Here is a 19,838-nt window from a genome sequence, read left to right as displayed (position 1 = left end):
ATTACTGAAGATGAAACCAAGGACTGCAGTGGACACTCTGCAGTGCTGGCCAGATCCTACCTTCAAGACTAAAGCTGCTGTGAATGTTAGCAGCTGAATCCCTCTGAAAACTGCTCTCCTTAGAAAAGTGCTGCCTTTCCCCAAATCACACCCTTACAAAGAGACAGCCCACACTCAGTGGTTGCTGCGGGGGGGAGGCAGTAGATATAACAGCTGCCCCCTTGCCTCAAAGTGAACAATGCTGAAGGGCCAATTGCATTCAAATTCTCTCTGTCACTTTGCATCCCTCACCCCTCATAGGCATTATTCCTGAGAATACTCCCCATTAACCTCTTGCATGCAAATCTCAGAGTCTGTTTCCCAGAGAACTGACCTATCACAGACACCATGAAGGGAGCAATCTGCTCAAGTTCACATTGCTAGTTAATAACAGACTGCAGGTTAGGACTCAGGTAACATGACCTCATTCCCATCCAGTCCTCTCTCTACTTTCACAAAATGCACCACACTCAAGGATAGAGATGACCCAAGAACAAGATTTAAACCAAATTTTATTCTACTAAGATATGGAGGGGAAAAAAAAAACCAACTTCATGGTCTGGATTCTCCCTTCAACTAGAATATTTTCTGAAATGATTTGATCAAACTAAAAATGATAAACAGAACATTTTGCACTCCCAGCCTACAGAAAGATACATCCCGAAGCAATGTTTGTGCTGAGAGAATCTGCCAAAGAAAAACAATGAAAGGCCTGATGAACACTGGATCCAACTGGGATGGGGACAACTCTAGAGCAAGACAGAGTCTACCTCTGGCTGAATTCTGAGGAGGGTAAGTGTGAGGCCAGTTCCTGTCTCCAGCTGCCTACTCCTGACACAGGTCTCTGTTACGCTCTGCATTCTGTCTAAATCAGGGCTGGGTGAACAAGAGGTTCTCTTCAGTCTGGAAAAGCAACATGAATTTGACAGATTCTTATTAAATTTATCCAAGTTCTGCCAAAGATCTCTAGTCCTCCTCAAGGGTGGCAGGGCTTAAAGCAAACATTCTTTAGAACACATCCTATAAATTGTCCATATGGTCCTGATCCACCTAAAATGATTCACAGATCCAAGCCCATTTGGTAGGATTTGGTCATTCCACACAACCTGCCCCTGGACCTAAGATTTTTTTTTTTTTTTTGCGGTACGCGGGCCTCTCACTACTGTGGCCTCTCCCATTGCGGAGCACAGGCTCCAGACGCGCAGGCTCAGTGGCCATGGCTCACGGGCCCAGCCGCTCCGCGGCACGTGGGATCCTCCCGGACCGGGGCACGAACCTGTGTCCCCTGCATCGGCAGGCGGACTCTCAACCACTGCGTCACCAAGGAAGCCCCTGGACCTAAGATTTTTGAGGAGGGACAGGGGGAGGATGAACTCTGCTGTGTGCTGATGAGTACTGGCTCTAGAAGAGAAACACCTGCCTAGTTTCCCACCCTTTCAGAACTCCAACTCCAAAAGTCAGTGGTCTTCAGGTAGTAGTAAGTTTCTTCATGTATTCGTTCTTCCATGTCTGACTATAGACAGCAATGACACTGCAGAAAAATTCAGCTCCAATTACAACTTATTAAACACCAACTGTGTGCCAGGCATTGTGTCTGAAGCCTCCCTCTGTGACTGCTGCGTCTCTGTGACTTCCATGGTTTCTCCTCTTTCTTTTCATCCCTAAATTCAGGCCATTCCTCCAATGTCCTGGGACCACTTCAGCTCCCCCATTGCTTCAGAAGTTCCCAATTTCCTCTTGCAGTTTTTCAAAGTATGAGTCACTGTCTACCTTCGTCATGAACCTGGAGTGCATGTTAAAATTACAATCCTTGAATCCAGATCTATCTGGTTCATGCTCCCTGGGGGGCACTATTCCTCTGCCTTAATCAATTGTCTCAATTGTCTAGAAAGACCAATTTGCCAATTTGTCTTGTCTATGAAGAATGTGTCCTGCCAGGTGCTTTTCTGTCCTACAGACTGACTACTAAACCTTAAAAGTTATTTAAAATTTATTTGAAAAATATATTTAGAAATCTTTAGTGACTTCACATGGTTTACCAAATAAAGTTTGAATTCTTTGTCCTGGTATTTGAAATCCTCTAAAATCGGGTGCCAATCTATATTTCTAGCCCTCCCTTCCCTTCTATCCTACACCCAACCTTCTGCTCTAGATCAAACTTATCTGCAAATCAGAATCCCTTGAGCAACATTTTAAAAACAGATTTCTGGACCCCATCCCCAAACTGGGTCAGCATCTTGGAGTGGGAAGAGGACCAGGGAGTCTGAATTTTCCTTCTGTTTTATAAAGAACGCCTATAAAGTGAGATTAAAAAGACCAACAACACAATAGAAAACTAAGCAAAGGACACTAAAAACAAAGCATAAATGTTCCTGAAACATATGAAAATATCTTCGATCATACTCATAAAAAGAGAAATGCAAGCTAACACTATATCACACTAAGATACCATTTTTTGCACACTGCATTCCTTAAGAACATTCACAAGTTTGATCGCACAGTCTATTGAAGAGGTTTGGGGAGATAGACGTTCTTACACATTTCTGGTGGGACTGCAATATGATACAACTTGTATGGAGAGGAATTTGGTGATATCTACCCAAACTAGATACACTTTCTGTTTGGCCCAACAATCTTACATCTCAGAATCTATTGTAAAGATATACCCACATACATAGAGTGACATGTGTACGGGTTAATTCTGAAATTGTTTATAAAAACAATATACTGAAAGCAATCCAAATGTCCATCAAGGGGAATGGTTAAAGAGACTGTGGTAGAATCTCACAATGGCTTAATAAGGAATGAGAAAGATCTCTATGTACTCATAAGAAAAGATCTCCAGGAAATATATTTAAATGAAAGAAGCAAAACGCAAAGTAGTCCATACAGTATACTATAGTTTGTATAAAAAAGAAGGGGAAAACAGAAAGAAACTACGTTGTAGCACAGGGAACTATATTCAATATCTTGTAATAACCTATAATGGAAAAGAATCTGAAAAAGAATATATATATATATATTCACTTTGTTGTATACCTGGAACTAACACAACTTTGTAAATCAACTATACTTCAATTTAAAAAAAAAAAAAGGTCTTTCCTAGCCAAGGTAATAAAACAGTTTCCTGTCAAAAAGAAAAAAAAAAAGAGAGAGAGAAGAGGAATATAGGTATTTATATTTATTTGTGTTTGCACAAACAAGCATTAAATGGATAAACAAGGAATCGTAAATATTCCTATGGGGGCAGAGAGTAATAAGGTAAAGGGTCAGGAACGGGTGTAAGACTTGTCTGTGTATGCCTTTTTATGTAGCTCTGACTTTGGAATCCAAAAAATGTATCATTTGTTTAAAAAAAAGAATAAAAACAAAAAGCACCTATGATAGAGTCATCATCTATCAAAAACAATCTACTCAGTTTCAAGGCCCCTCCTTTAAAGCCACCCGCTTTTCAAAATTCTGTGATACATACAGTACTGTGATGACTGCAATCGGAAGAGCTTATTCCTCTACCACATTCTTCAAGCACTTGTTTTATACACGTGACTTATCAGGTGTTTTTCATCCCTTGCTTGCAGGGGTTGATCTCGACACTGGTACACTTGATGTTGAATGGGATGACTGGACAAGTTAGGGGGCAGCCTCTCCAGCCTCTAGGGCACAGAGCGATTGATAATCAAAGACTGAATAAACAGAGAGGGAGACCACAGGCAGTGTCTGGAAATCTGATCACTCACCCAGCCTTGTCTCCCGGCACAGGGTGGCAGGCTCTAGAGAAGGCAGCTGCCGGGCATAGTCACCACTGAAGAAAGGAGGAATTGGGGCAAAGGGTCAATTTTTCAGGTGCTCCTGTGGGAAAGCAGCATGTCTGCATTGTTATGGATCCTGATGGTTGTGAGCTGTTCACAAAGAGCAATTCTCTTCAACAGGATCGAAGGTAGAGTATTTTAGGCTGAAATGTATTCTATCAGTCTCACTTAGGAAAGTTGTGTTAGAGATTCACCCAGGAATTCTCTACTCACATGAATAAGGAATCAACGCTGTTTCTCCTTGTTGCCACACTACACTTCCATAAACTCTTCCACCTCCCTTTTTTTATTCTTTAAAAAGAAACTATCAGGGCTTTCCTGGTGGCGCAGTGGTTGAGAGTTCACCTGCCGATGCAGGGGACACAGGTTTGTGCCCCGGTCCGGGAGGATCCCACGTGCCACGGAGCGGCTGGGCCAGTGAGCTATGGCCGCTGAGCCTGCGCTCCGCAATGGGAGAGGCCACAGCAGTGAGAGGCCCGCGTACCGAAAAAAAAAAAGAAACTATCAAAAACTGCCTTTGCCCATAAAAATGTCCTGTGTTCTAACTCTTAAAATTTGGTGATCAATACCAGTGTCAAAATATTTTTCATCTCTACATTTTGCTAAGCACATAAATATATATATATACATGTCTGCTGTGCTTTCCTCACTTCTCTTTTCATTCTGCAATAAATGTCTTTAGCTAGGAACTCCTTCTCACCTGACAAACTTTGTCTATAATTCATACACTTAACATAGACACCAATATTCCTATCTTAGATTGATACTTTAAATATCTCTAACAATTAAGAATGTCTTTATGTGTTAGGTCATTCTATTTTTCGTCTTTTGGTTTTGGGTTTTTTTTTTTTAATTTTTATTTTCTTTTTGTGTTAGGTCATTCTAAACCATCACGTATAATATACTCTGGGCTGGCAAAGCCAGATGGGCTTATTCTGCATTGGAATTTGCTCAAGAACAAATGATGACTGAAACCTTAAAGTAAGTTCCCTGGTGTTTGTAGGTCCATCATCTATAACTCAAATACATTTAGCAAGACAGGCCAGCTGATGAGTACAGCCCACACTGTAGTTGGATGTGGGCCTCTGCTTTTAAGGACCAGTAAAAGACTGGAAGAGTAGAGAGTGCCTGATTTATTTTGAGGAAAGTAAGGCCATCTGAGAGATTTCCAGCTGAAAATCGGTCAAGGCTGGAGATTGGTTCACTGAGACCATGGCACACGCCAACTCCTGTTTTCCCATGGCTGACTCCCAGTCTTGGCTGAAAGTACTACAGCCTTTCCCATAAGGGTAACCTGGGACATGACACAAGGAGAGAAAGGCCTTCCAGGAATCAGATAAGGAACAAAATAAAAGGCCCCCAAATCATGTCCAAGCTCCCATTCAGTAAGTGGCAAACACCCAAATCACAATACCTGATTTCCAATAAGGCAGAAAAGAAAATCTCAGTCCTCTACAGTTCATATTCAATCCAGATGTCTAAAAGACAGCAGGATTCATGTTAAAATTTTGCCAAGGCAGCACCAAATGCTTGTAACAGTTAGGACCATGTAGAGGTTGAGGTGGAAGATATAATGATTTTTCCAAACTTCTCTGAAGTAAGGAATGACAATTCTTTGTGTGAGTTGGTGCGTAACATATTTGACACTGGGAACACCTGGTGGAGGAAGGCTTTCATCACCAGCCAGCATGTTTCTGTACTGGATTGAATACCTACTTCCTCTCTAGACATCTGGATTATAACCAAGCTCACTGGCTCATGCAACTATTTGAAAATCCAGGAAGCCAATGGTTGACTCCCAGTTAACCACAGAATATGTGGCTTTGTAGTATTAGTCTCTTGGGCTTCAGTTTTGGTTTTTTTTTAATACACCATTTAAAAATTTTTTTCTTTTAATATTAGTTTATTTATTTTGGCTGTGCCGGGCCTTTGTTGCGGCACACGGGATCTTTGCTGCGGCATGTGGGAGCATTAGTTGCGGCATGCATGCAAGATCTAGTTCCCTGACCAGGGATCGAACCCGGGGTCCCTGCATTGGGAGTGCGGAGTCTTAGCCACAGGACCATTAGGGAAGTCCCTCTTGGGCTTCAGTTTTGTCACCAAGAGTAGTAATGCAGCCTGACCCTGAGAAGCAGTTGTGAGGGTTCCCTGTCAACGCTGTGTAATTAGCAGAAGGCAGTTACAAGTATTTTTCAATTATACGTGCTCTAGTCCCTGTGACAGCGCATTGATCTCCAGATGCCTGCCAGATCAAATGGTGGTGATGACGACAATAGTAGTACTTATTATGTGACAGGTAATTACATATAACTTCTTATTAAATCCTCACCATCATCTGTGAAATGTATATAACTATGTTCTAAGCTGAGACTTAGGAAATAAATTGCCCAAAGTCACACAACAAATACATTGTGACCGTGGATTTGAACCTCTTTATTTAACTCTAGAACTTCTTTTGTGTCTTTTGTTTGTATGATTAGTGTTATTGTTGGTAAGGACACACTCTCTCTCTCTCTCTCTTTTTGTTCTCCCTCCAGACATACATACAGCACAGAGATAAATGTCCACAAACCAATCACTGATCCACAATGATTTATGAGAGGACATTGGAAAGGATGCTATTTATTTTCCTTTAGAACTATCTCAGGGAAAAGTGAGCTAATAAAAATAGAGAATGCATAACTGAAACTTCAAACCCAAATAAATTTGGGAGACCTGCTGGCCCACACTGTACCTATACTAAACAATACTGTATTGTGCACTTAAAAATTAGTTAAGAGGATAGATCTCATGCTGAGTGTTTTTACGACAATAAAAAAATACGATTTAGAAAGCCAGACTATATTAAAATCAAGTTGACATTATCATGACATAATTATGACTGATATGTGTTCAATGATACCAAGATCACATGACAGAAAAATATGTGAGGTAACATGTTACATGTAATGAAGTTAAATGTTAACTGATGGAGGGACTTCCCTGGTGGTCCAGTGGTTAAGACTCCGCACTTCCACTGCAGGGGGCGCAGGTTTGATCCCCGGTCAGGGAACTAAGATCCCACATGCCACGGTGCAGCCAGAAAAAAAAAAGTTAACTAATGGAAAAAGTATGTTTTATATGCTTTCAGATGAAATATATTTTATGGAAAATATGTAGGATACGCAAATGGTACAAGAAGAAGGATTTTCATTATAGTTGAAACAACAATAAACAAAAGTAGAGAAATCATGTAAGAAAAAATGTTTTTTTAAAAAAAATAAAGCTCTAGAGATGTAATAGTTATAAAAGAAACTGGGTGGGTTAGAGGTGGGGCTTCTGACCATGAGGCATAACTGCTCACAGTAAGTCTTGCCATGTTCCCACGAGAACGCAGTGAGTTAGACCTTAGCTGCCTAACGCTGAGCTGTACGCCTCACACGCATCATTAATATGAAAAATTGTGAAAACTCTACATTCAGCCAAATCCCTCTGCTTTCCAAAAGGACGTGGGCGCCATTCAGTCTGTATTTCCAGTGATTTTTCATTTAGCTTCACAGCTTCTCTCAGCCCCGGCTCATTCCCCCCAAGCCTGGCCAGAGTCAAGGACCCCCAAGGGTCTGCAGGAACCCCATCTGTGAGGGAGTCGCCTGCAGCACAAAGGCTACAGGAATATCAGATGGTGCTGCTCACAGGCAAGAAGACTCAGGGGCTTCCCTGGTGGCGCAGTGGTTGAGAGTCCACCTGCGGGTGCAGGGGACACGGGTTCGTGCCCCGGTCCGGGAAGATCCCACATGCCGTGGAGCGGCTGGGCCCGTGAGCCATGGCCGCTGAGCCTGCGCGTCCGGAACCTGTGCTCCGCAACGGGAGAGGCCACGACAGTGAGAGGCCCGCGTGCCGCAAAAAAAAAAAAAAAAAAAAAAAAAGACGACTCAGGATCCAGAAGAAAGTGTCAGGATACCTCTCTGGCTGCCCCCGACACACTGTATTACTTCTCCCCTTTTCCTCCATCTTACTGACTTTCAAACCATACAGTGTTTGCATATTTTTCATTTTAAAGTGCCCAAAACTTAAACCAGAACCATTCAGAATGGCTACATATCAATAATTAGGCAGACTGACATTTGTTACCACAAGAAAAGAGCCCTCTTGAAACCTGAATTTTCCTTTTGATTCCCCACCGACCTCTCCCATAAGGTGTGCCCCACTTTAGCTGAGAGAAAAGCAATAATATAATAAAGTGTTTCAGAGAACCTAGCTGGAAGTGGTCGATTTTCATGGTGCTGTTGTTGATAGGGCCAAAGATGGTGATCACGGAGACTTTCCTGGTGGCCATCTTGCAGAAACTTTCCAGATACTCATCTCGCTGCTGCACATACATATTGTTCTCAGCCTTGGGAGCAGTGATCAGCTGGAAGAGGGTGAAAGCAAGAAAATAGTAACTCATGGTGATAGTTTCACACAGAGGCAAAAGCCAAAGGGATGATTTGGAATAGAGGGTTGGTAGTGACTGACACCTAAACGAAGAAACTAGATTGTTTTGTTGAATAGATAGTATAATTAAGGCCAAAAGAGACCATTTGGAAAGGCCTTTTTTTAATGACTTCAGACAGCTTAGAGTTTTCTATTCATTTCCACTATTGTCTGCCTTCATTACCAGTCTCCACATGTCTTGGTTTTCTCATTTGTGAACTCTGCACAGGAATGCTTCTTTCACAAGGCTGATGTAAGCATTACATGATACTTGGCATGCAACAATTGTTCAATAAATGCTATCTCTCTTGTTTTATGTTTTATTTATTTATTTTTTAAATGACTGTATTCTTTCTTTCTCTCTCTTTTTTTTTTTTTTTTTTTGCTGCACCACCCACAGCATGCGGGATCTTAGTTCGCCAACCAGGGATTAAACCCGTGCCCCCTGCAGTGGAAGCACAGAGTCCTAACCACTGGACCGCCAGGGAATTCCCATTTCTTCCTCTATTTTGATCTTCATTATCTTAATTGGCTGCTCAGACATTCATGAATTCAGTGGTTACCACTATTATTTCATGTCTCACGGGGTTGAGTTTCATAGACAGGCCTTAGGCACTATGGAAGATTCGACGGCTTAGAATTTTTATGGGGCAACCTTGCAGAGAATTTTTAGGACACCCTTTTGGCCCAGTATTGTCACAGAATATAGTCATTGTCACACTGGGCCTGCATAGAGCTCGTGGTGGATGTCTGATGTTGGAGTCCTCGAACAGGATGGGTTTTACTCTTTCAGCTCGCCTTCTCTCCAATTCAAAACTGTATTTTTCACCTAGCCCCTGTGTCTCTCACACTTACTTTGAAACTCTGACGTTTTCTGGGGAAAGAGAAGATACAGCAATAGAAAGAGATGATTTAGTCACCAGCTATCTGGGAAAACATATTTCATTATTTTGGGTAAAATGAGGATACTCTTATTTTTTAGGGCTCCTCTTGAACCCTCTCCCTAAGACTGCCTCAGTGTTTTAATCGAGTCCAAAATAAAAGCCTTTTGACTCTGGTGATTATTTTTGCTGCCTTTTCCCGAGCTTTCTCCAATTTTACCAGGTTCTTCCTGAGCAGAAACCAGAACTGTGTACCACAATCCATGAGTGTGTAGGCATGTGCTGTTCACCCTGGAAGTGGAAGGACATGAAGTTTTATGCTGATGATGACCAGGTCTTTGTTGACCTCTCTAACCCCATTAGCTCACTAGGCTGATGTCTGCAGTAAACACTGTCTACTCACCCTTTGCAGGCTCATCATTAGTTCAGAGGCCAGGATTGAACTGGCAGTGAAAGCATGGAGTCCTAACCACTGGACCACCGTCTATACGGTTTCTTTCCTTTGACCAATTCAAATTTGTCAACCACTTTTCTACTTACCCATCTAACCTTATAAAATATTTCTGAAGTTTGTGGCTATTAGCTTGGCATTTTGCAGAGGGAAAGTCACCATGTTGTTAACCTCTTTATCGAATACTTTATCAAAATGGTAACAAATCTGCTCCCAGCTCATCCTGCTGTTTATTTTGCTCTGTCAGAGATGTGATTATTGCTGCCTGCAGGCTTTCCCTTCTAAGAATTCTCTGTGCTTGAGAAGATACTATGCTTCATGGAAATCAAAATGAGTTCAATAGCTTTTGAGTGGAACAAAAGTGGAACAAAAGTTTATCCGGAATGAAGTTTTGTTTTGTTTCGTTTTTCTCAGATTGTTATTTATCTTAAATAGACATGATTTCATCTATTTTTTTTTAATATGTAGAGAAACTGGAAGTTCATACACTGCTGGTGGGAATGTAAATGATTTTAGCTACTTTAAATTTTTTTATTTATTTATTTTTTGGCTGTGTTGGGTCTTCGTTTCTGTGCAAGGGCTTTCTCTAGTTGTGGCAAGCGGGGGCCACTCTTCATCACGGTACGCGGGCCTCTCGCTATCGTGGCCTCTCTTGCTGCGGAGCACAGGCTCCAGACATGCAGGCTCAGTGGTTGTGGCTCACAGGCCTAGTTGCTCCGCGGCATGTGGGATCTTCCCAGACCAGGCCTCGAACCCGTGTCCCCTGCATTAGCGGGCAGATTCTCAACCCGATTTCATCTATTTTTGATTTTGTATTTATATACCTCTTCAGATGGACAGGGTGAGTAGGAAATGCTTGTTTTAGAAAAATAATTTCCCAAGAGGAAAATAATAAAATTTCCCCTTATTTATTCATTGATTCATACTTAGTCTTAAAAAAGATTTAAGGTGGCTATAAAAAGATATAGTGATGGTATTTTCGCTTTGTTTGTTAGTTTTTTAATTAGCTACATGACGTTTGAAAATAATTCTTTAGGTTTTCATGGTAGCCCATATCCAGGAGTTTTGTTTTTAGTTGGTATGTTTTAGGTTTTTCTTTCTGGCTTTTTTTTTGTTCACAGATACACTATTTTAAAATAAATAAAATGAATGTTTAAGTGAGAACACAAAAGAGTAAAAAAACGAAGGTAAGATTTACTGGTAATGAGTCTGGACTCCCTGTTCTAAAAGAAGGATAGGCCCATATTTAGAATATATGCTAGATGACTGATAATTACCTGCCTCTGTAACTTCAAATCCATACATAGACTCCATTCCATTCATGGACCCCTACAGTACATGGACAGACCATGATATGACAGGATTTTAAGAGTCCTCAAAGCCCGCTTTGGTCTTTTTCTCCCCCTTGTGCATAATTGAGAATTTCAGAGAATATGTAATCAAATAGAACCTCATTCTCCCCTGCCTGGCAGCTTCTCCCCTGTATCTCTGAATACAGTAGCCTTAGGCCCTGGATACCCAGTGGGAGCTGTACTTAAATAAATAAAGGGCTCTGATGTTTACTTTCACCTCAGGCCCTTTGCCCAAGGAAGCCTTAACCCACCCGTGAGGTGACATTCATTTAGCATGACTCATTTCCTAGCTTCCAGCCCTCCACAACCTGGCCTCTGGCTTTCTCTAGCTAACTTTCCTCCTATTCCTCCCTTACGTGACCTCTTCACCCTGTAGCCAGACCGGCCTAAATTGTGAAATGAGAGGAATCTGTGCAGAGTGACACAGAGAAAGGGTGATTGCAGTCAAAATTGGAAGGCAGGGTGATTGCAGTCAAAATTGGAAGGCCTGCATTTTAGTCCTAGTTCAACCCCTGGCTACTCTGTAACCTCAACAAGGCCACTTAACATGCTGAACCTTAGTTTTCTCATCTTTACTATGGAACAACTTCCCTATGAGCTCATAAAGTAGTGAGAATCAAGCACATACATTAGAATATATATATACAGGCTGCGTGCACCAGAGCATCACAGATGTATGTTGCCTCTGAATAATTCACTCACATTCCTTCCTCTGCCTTCACCCATGTCACCCTTCTCACCCAGAAAGTCCTCCCCACCCTTCCATCTTATCAGAATCTGAGTCATTCTTCAAATGCAGCCATCCTCCTTAAAGTGTCTTCTGGCCCACAATGCTCACTTTCTCCTTTTAATTACTGTTCTTATTGCCTGCACGGCTCACCTGAAATTTATGTATTTCCTTTTACCTCTTTGTTTCATGTTTATGTCATATCTCCCCAACCAGAGGATCCATTCTTCAAGGCACCGAAGCTCCAGCCCCACCATTGCCCTGCAGACAGTAGGAGCACAATTCTGGCCCACGTTCCTCCGGCTACACAGATCATTCCAGCCAGGAGTGGTTTCCTGGTTATGTAAGTCAAGATGCAGCCCACGAACCGTTGGTAAAGACACTCTCCCATATGTTCAATCTGCTCCTCGAGTTTGCAGCACAGAAAGTAAAAGAGGCTGATCATCTAAACGTATTTCAGCGACTCTTTCCCTGTGTGTTGACATCTACGTCCCATTCATTTTCTAGTGTGGCACTACTTCAAACAGTGTTTAAAATGGTATCCAGTCCCCGCTTCCTAAAAAGAGCATTCTAGAACTTCTCAGTAAACATTATTGTCTAGCACTTGGCCTCTTTCCAGTTTGGTGGTGATAAATCAGGGCATGTAAAGTGAATTTAGAATTGTGTTGTTCTTTTTCATGTTTCTGTTCCAACTGGTATGTTGGCACAAGCAGCCTCAGAGTATAATGAAGCCAGGTTGCATAAGTAAAGGGCACAAACAGGAATGTGAAGATGTCAGGGGGAAGACATTTTAAGTCTCAACTTATTCCAAATACTGTGTTAAGGTCAAAATACTAGGACAGGATTCTGAGAAATAGCGTCCCAGCTGGTAGTCTGCCTTAGTAAACCGGAGCTTTATATCCTTTTCTAAAATTAAACCAAATAAGTAGATTGTTGTCCCAATATCCAAATTTCTGAGGTAAGGTTAAAAGTATGAACGTACTCGAATTATGGGAGATTCAGTCTTAAGAATGCTTAAACTTGAACTTGAATCTATGTACTTTGGCGTGATGAGCCCTCTTGCTCATTGACAAGTAGGTAGATCTCAGGGCACAGCACGATGGCTTTTCAGCTACACTCTGGACTCCAGTGTTTTAGTGATAAACAGCTCATCTATATTCTCACTGTTGTCACCCCCAAACCAACACCAACCAGTCTGAGGGATTAGGTTAACTGGGATTCAATCTATTGTTCTCCACTGACTGTGTGGAAAGCCGGTGAGTTGAGGTGCAAAGAACTAGCTGGGTATTAAAGACAGAAACTGAACATTGGTGCTCAACACAAAATGTTGACAGTTGGTGTACCTCACCCTTTATATGAGTAATTCAAGGCTGAAAATGAATTTTAAAACATCCATATTACTAACGTCCATTTCTCAGTTTCCCCTTCTTTTTATGGCATATGTCCATGATAAGCTCACACCCATGGGAAGGCAGAGCGGGGCAGTGGTTTGACCCTCAGTTTTAAAAATCAAACAGACCTCAGTTCTAATTCTGGCTTTGTCACGTATTAGCTATACACCTTGGGAAACTTCTCAACTTGTCTAAGCTTCTGTTGCCTCCTCTGTAAATGGAGTTGATTAGTCCTTCCTCACGGGACTGTTGTGAAAGTTAATTCACAGTCTCAGCAAAGCACCTTGCAGGATGTGCCCCTTTCAGTTGACAGGCTGAGAGGCAGCGGGTTTGGAGGCTTGACCTCTGGCCTAAGAATAGAACACCTGGCTCTACCTGAAGCTCCTTTTGAAGCCCATTAGGATGCTGTTCACCTGACCATAACCTATACCATCTCTGCCAGTGCTTCTCTAAGTAGTTAAGTAGCAGTTATGTGATGTTTTCACATCTAAAGAATGATATAAATAAATGCAAAGCAGTAGGTTAACTGTACCTGGGCAGCAAGTTACTGAAAATCTGGGAAGGTGAGCTAAAGGGCCAGCACAGCTTCTTGGAATGCAAACCTCATTTCAGTTTGAGCACACTGGGTTAGGCTATGCTGTCAGCTGTACTTGAACAGCTTGGAGGCTGCTGAGCCTTAATGAATATTAATTGAATCACTGAAACTTCCTGAATAACATCAACCATGCCTGACAGGAAAAATGAATGGAAAAAAGATACATGGCACCAGCAAAATCTTTCACCCAGAGACACTGGTCTCCTCTCTGTCTGGTGAAAAAGACACTTTTCTCTCCATCTTTTGACTTTAGGTTGTGTTTCTTTTATCATGCCTTTTCTAATCCATTCTTCTTTTAGACATCATTAGCTCTTCAGAGAACACAGTTCCGATATGATCATCAGCTGAACACACGTGGGACTGAAATGCCTCCTGTTGGTATTTTCTTTCTAATAACAATCCCAGTTCTCTGTCCAACCCCAAAGAGCAACATTGCCATGAGCAATCCCAGCTGGTTTCTGTTTTGCCTCACATGACATCAGCAGAACCTGTCGTTTGAGTTTCATTTGCTAGAAATTTATGATCAGGGATACTGTTAAAAGCAGAAAAGACCCAGCTGGGCTTTCAAATCCCTGACTAAGGGAGTGGAGAGAAAGAGAGAGAAATGAAAGGCATGACTAATATCAGGGATATAGTATGAAAACCTCTTTCTTCTGACTCACAAGCTAGGGGCGGTGGAAGTATTTGCCAGATGGGTGCACAATTACAATCCTGACATTTTACCCATGATTATTTCCCCCCTGGTTAAAACCTGACCATGAGGAACACTATGTCTGCCCTGCTGGCCAAATGGCCAGGTTTGGGTGATATGCTTTAGTAGGCTGGACAAAGTCCCAGGTACTCAGGAAGAGAGCAATAGAGCATGTTACTAATGCTTTCCCAGACCCCAGAGACAGCACTTTGCCCCCAGAGTTTCTGTACTAGGTAGAATTCTACTCTGAAATCAGTGATTCTTCTGGTTCTGACTGGAAACCTGTGTACTCTGGGAATAACCAAGCAGCTGTTAAACTACTCTAACAGTCAGCCTATCCTCTGCTAACCTAAGTTTACATAGTTACTTTAAGACTCTGGTGAAAAACGAGGTAACAGCATACAAAAAATATGTAAAAAGACACACACACACATATGAACCTGTAGAATCAACCAAAACTTAGGCTTTGTTCTAATACATAGATACACACACTATGGATGAAATAGATAAGAGAATCTGGGGATATGCCCCACCCATGATAAATATCACAAGGGACTCTGCTCTGAATAGTATTTCAAATGCACATTTAACTTTTTGAAACCACTAAAGATACATGGACACAGAGTCACTTTGCTCACATCATTAATCCAAATTTAGTTGGAAAAACTAAAAGACCCTCTAAGAGATGCCATCTCTTTCGGTGGCAGAAACACAGGGCATGGAGTCACCTTGTGTCTTCAGCAGGATAGATGCTGTCCTCAATGGCATGGGACAGCTCCCTTCCACCCAGCTAGCTGAGAGAATTATTCCTGACTCAGGTTACCCAACATCCATTTGCTGATCTTTTTCTCTGAATTAACTGCATTATGCCCTTTTCCTCCCAGGCAGCCTGGAGTAAAATGTAACATTAAGAAGCCAGGGGCAAAAAAGGGCCCCTAGCCCCTTTTTAGTGCCCTTCTTGGAAGGGCACTAAAATAGGGGCAAGGAGACATTCAGAGAAGAAGAGCCTTTCTCTACACTGATGAGAATGCCTGTACGTTTAAGATGGTGCTTATTCCCATCCAAAGCCCTCTTGGGTCTGACTATGTTCTGGTATCATTCTTTGGACGGTGGCAAAGCAGTAGGGGAGGCAGCCTTTAGGGGAGAAGATTTTAGCCAGCTGGTTTTAAAAGTATATTCGTGAGGGCAGACCAGCAAGGACGCTTCCCCACTCCCGTCATACCCACTCCCCACCCAGCCCGCTCCACTTTCCCCTGAGTCTTCCAACTGCTGATATATACCTAATTAGGGGGGAAAGGAGGACACCTGCCATTTACCCATGCACATGCTTCTAGTTTTTAAGCTCATGCAGAGAGAAACACTTTTCCTAAATTGTGACCACGGCCAGTGCATTCCACTTTAGGTATTCTTTTATTCTTTGCACTTGGCAAAAGGGAGCGGTATCCTCCTGTGTATCTTTCCACTGTCCTGTGGAAGACAGAAGTAAAGTGGGGATGGGCCTGATGGGATTGGAAGAAGCTGAGCACAGGTGCTTCCCTGGGCTCATGGCTAAGATCCCCCAGTCATTGATTCTGTACTTAGGGCCGCGGGTCTGTGTGGATAGAGGTTCATAGAATATCTTAACCAAAAGGAACCACTGGCCTGGCTGGCTTTCCTTGACAAACCTCATGATCATAGCATGAACATAGCACCTGTTCAGCCACAGGCTGCCATCCAACAATGTGATTTTAGAAAAATAACACACCAAGGCCGGACACTGCCTCGGCCCACAGAACAATGCCAAGGAGAAGATTACTTACAAGGAGCCTTCGTTTGCCTTCCAAGGGCCCCAGCAGGTCGGTCACCGACTTCCTGGGACTCTGAGCGAAGTGTTTCGTGGGTTTCAGGTGCCCGTCCTTCTCCTTTCTCCCCGCCTTTTTCTTCTTGTTCTTCTCTTTCTCCTGCCTGCTCTTTTTCTCAGCCTTGTCCTTCTTCACTTGCTTTTCACTCTTGAGTAACTTGTCTGCTTTCTCACTCTTCACCCTCTTTTTCTTCTCCTTCTCGGGTTTCTCAAGCTTTTCGTGCTTTTTAGACTCCTTCGCTTTTTTGGGGGCAACATTCCCCACCTGCAACTCCTCCTCCAGCTGAGAGGCGGTCGGCCGGCTGAGGTCATACTTACCCTCGTACTCATTGCTAAGGATTTTGTCCCGGGCTTTCTTTTGGGGAGGTTTCCCCTTTGCAGGCTTGTGAGGACCCGGCCCCACATTCAGGTCCCGTGGGCCGTGCTCCCACCTGTCCGTGCGGTTGTCCTGGAAACGACCGGCGCCAGCCCTGGTGCTGGGCTCGGAGACGAGGTGGGAGGTGGTGGGAGGGGCAGCCGTGAAGCGCTCGAAGCTGGTGGCCTTGCTGGGCCTCCGGGCGGTCTGCGGCCTCTCCCTGGGCTGCTCCTTCCTGGGTGGAGGGTAGAGGTTCTTGGAGGCCACGGGGCCCCTGGCAGTGGCCACCTCGGCTGTTGCTGAGGCCCTGTGAGGCTCCGAGGAAGGGTGCACCCGGGGGGTCCAGGGCCTCTGGGTGGTCGGAAAGCCCACGGGGGTTGTAGGTCTTGCAGTTACCGTCACCGGCCGATAGGTGGCCCGAGTCACTGCTGTGGCTGCAGCAGGAGGCAGGGTGGTGGCCCGTGGGGTTGTGGGCGGTGGAGGAGGGGCCCCCGCAGCGGTGGCCGCTTTTCTTATCGCCTTCAGCCGACTCTCTCTGGTTGGCAGCACTTGTGCCCTCCTCTGCTCCTCTTTCCTCTTCTCGCTGCTCAGGCCTGGCCTTCCTGCCTCTCTGCCATCGTTCCCTTCCTCCACCACCTGACCCTCTACCCCGGAGGCCTTACATTTTTGCACAAAACCCTTCTGCCTGATCTTCTCTATCCTGCGGATGGGGCCCTGGTCGATGATCTCATACATGGCCTCCAGCCTGACCGGATAAGGGTAGCGCTCCTCCACCTGCAGCGTCTTCTTCAACAGCACCATACCAAACTTGCCCTTCTCCAGCTTCAGGAAGCTCATCAGCTTTGGGATGAGGCTGGGGTCCAGGGGCTGCTCCAGGACCCGGCCCTCAGTGGTGATCCTCCGCACCTTGCCTCCTTCCTCGCCTGCCTGGTGGAAAAGCACGATCTGCTGGATGTGCCTTTCCGCCAGCTCACAGTACACGTCGTCCTTCAGCAGGCTCATCATGAGCCGGTAGTAGCCTTCCGAGGCGTGGGGGGCCGAGATGACCCACACCCTATTCTTCCCTGCAAAGCTGGCAAGGATGTTGGGAGAGCTGGAGCCAGACGGGAAGCGCAACATTCTTGACCGAGCTGAAGACCCCTCATCTCGGACCATCTCACGGGGAGAGCTCCGGGCTGCTGGTCTCCGCTCAGTTCTCACTGGGGCCCCGTGGATACCCAGGGAGGCTGACGGTGCCGTGGCATGAGCCACTCTCAACACCGGTACGCTCCTCCTTCTTTGGAGAGGCTGGAGGTTTGGTTCTTCCGGAGTGGTTCTCTCAATTCCCTGAGACCTCCCCGTGTGCCTCAGTAACCGAGCTGGCCTTCTGTTGACGGGGGAAACCGGAGGCGCTTTCTGCCCTCCGCGGCTCCCTCTATTCATGGCATGCGCGTGGGGTTCTGATCCGCACACCAGCCACAATGCCAGTAGCATGGTAAAACTGGGTCCCATTCTCCATGTCATTGTGCAATCCACTTTGGGGAGGCAGCAGGGTCAAAAGACAGAAAGGGGAGGGCAGAGTAAAAAAAAGAAAGAAAGAAAATCATTTAATTGCAAACAGAGCTGGGCATTATCTCTTTCTCTATCTTGGCCAAGGGGAGGGGAAGGGGGGGGCGGTTAGAGAAGAAGAAGGAGGCAGGTCAGGGAATGGAAAGTCGGATGAGATCCCGTTGCATTTAAGTCCCTGTAATTTGTCAGTGCTTAGCAGAGACAGCTATATTAAGCAGGAAACCCATTCAACATGCTTGCACTGTTTCAACTGACTGTCTGATGCTTCAGAGAAAATGCACACTGAGCATATCAATTATGACAACATTCCCATTTCATTTCTTCAAATAAGCGACAAAGAAACAAACAAGCACAGCAAAGACAGGCAGGATTACACACTTACATGGTGGCTCATGGAGATGGAATGCAGAGGCTTTAAAATGTAATCTGAAGTGTGCTCCCAGGACAGTTCCTAGATGAAATACTTTTCCTCCCAACTCTCTTTCTCCTTTGCGAGGCTGTCCGATACAAAGGGGTGTACTGCAGCTCCAGCTCCCAAAGCCACACGCAGACCACCGCCTGTCTGGACCTGAGGGTTGAGCTTTTTCTTTTCTTTCTGGCTGTGCCTTTTTACCTTCTTGACAAGTAGAATGAGGTGAAAGGAGCTGTCCTTTTAAGTCTTTGCATCTCCATTTGTCTGCATCTTCTTTCTGCTCAGGCTCGTGTGTCTGTGTGTGCCAATGCCCCCGGCCGACAGTACTGGACGCCCCTTAAAGTGGAGCCCCAGCTATTTCTGAATCTCGCTCTTTCTCTTTTTCGAGTTCCAGGATCCTTCTTATCACCCTTTCCCCCACAGTCTGGCTTAGTCCCTTTGTTTCCGAGCGTAAAAGCACTGGGATTAATATAGTTTCCAGGCTGAGGGAAAACACAGGAATGTGATGTTGAAAAAGGACTTTTTTCTTTTCCTTACGCTTCTCTCCTCCCTTTATTTCTTCCCACCTTTTTCTCTCCTCTTTTCCTTCTCCTTTTTCTTCTTCCTCTTGCCTGGATTCAGTCCCAGCAATGCCAGGACAACCTCAGTTTTGATCCAAACCAAACTCAAACAACAGCAGCCACTGGAAATCAAGGAAACTTCACTAAGAATTTAACAGATCAGCAAAACACCGCCTCCTTCCCATTTCAGCATGGTGAGCCTGAGCCTGGACTGGGGGAGAGAGAGGGGCTGATCTTTGGGGTCGGGCTGGGGCGGGGGTGGGGGAGAGTTTTGAAACACTGCACATCATCATAAATCACTTTAGAACAGGATGGCTGAGGACTTAACCCCTTCCCCACTGAGTCATCAGGGCACTATCCCTTCCTGTCTGTACACAGACTGCACTTTGGAAAGCGAAAATTCTCAGATTTCTACATCTGACTGCTTGGTTTTCCTAGAGACAGATACTCATTTGCGTGAGGATGATTGGCTATACATACACAGACAGTATGTATATTTATAGTTCCATGCATGTATTTTTATCTCTTCCTCCCTGCTTCATGCATTTCGTTTGAGGTTGGAAAAGCCCATGGAAAACATGGCTGGGTTGTTTTTATTTTATGCTAACCGGGGATCATATTACTGTGTTCTTGTTCCTAGTTTCTCCTTGGCATGAAAGGAAGCTGGTAAAAGGTTAGAAATGCAGGCAGTGGCTGCTGTTCCCCTGAGATTGTGGGCAGCCATTACACAGGGAA

General features: G+C 44.3%; 1 protein-coding gene across 1 annotated transcript in view; it reads right to left on the bottom strand.

Moving 5' to 3' along the window:
• CCDC80 (coiled-coil domain containing 80) overlaps positions 1 to 18,648 on the bottom strand; it is a 33,237-nt gene extending 14,589 nt beyond the window's left edge. Inside the window, exons 1-3 of the mRNA XM_067738904.1 lie at positions 18,514 to 18,648; positions 16,188 to 18,097; positions 8,082 to 8,238 (exon numbers count right to left, since the gene is read on the bottom strand). Coding sequence (XP_067595005.1) covers positions 8,082 to 8,238; positions 16,188 to 18,086 — 2,056 coding nt within the window. The 5' untranslated portion in view covers positions 18,087 to 18,097; positions 18,514 to 18,648. The remainder of the gene's footprint in view (positions 1 to 8,081; positions 8,239 to 16,187; positions 18,098 to 18,513) is intronic.
• Between the last annotated feature and the right edge of the window lie 1,190 nt (positions 18,649 to 19,838).

The sequence above is a fragment of the Pseudorca crassidens genome, chromosome 5 (assembly GCF_039906515.1).
Source record: "Pseudorca crassidens isolate mPseCra1 chromosome 5, mPseCra1.hap1, whole genome shotgun sequence".
In the NCBI taxonomy this organism is placed as follows: Eukaryota; Metazoa; Chordata; class Mammalia; order Artiodactyla; family Delphinidae; genus Pseudorca; species Pseudorca crassidens.
This window is presented reverse-complemented; position numbering and strand designations above follow the sequence as displayed.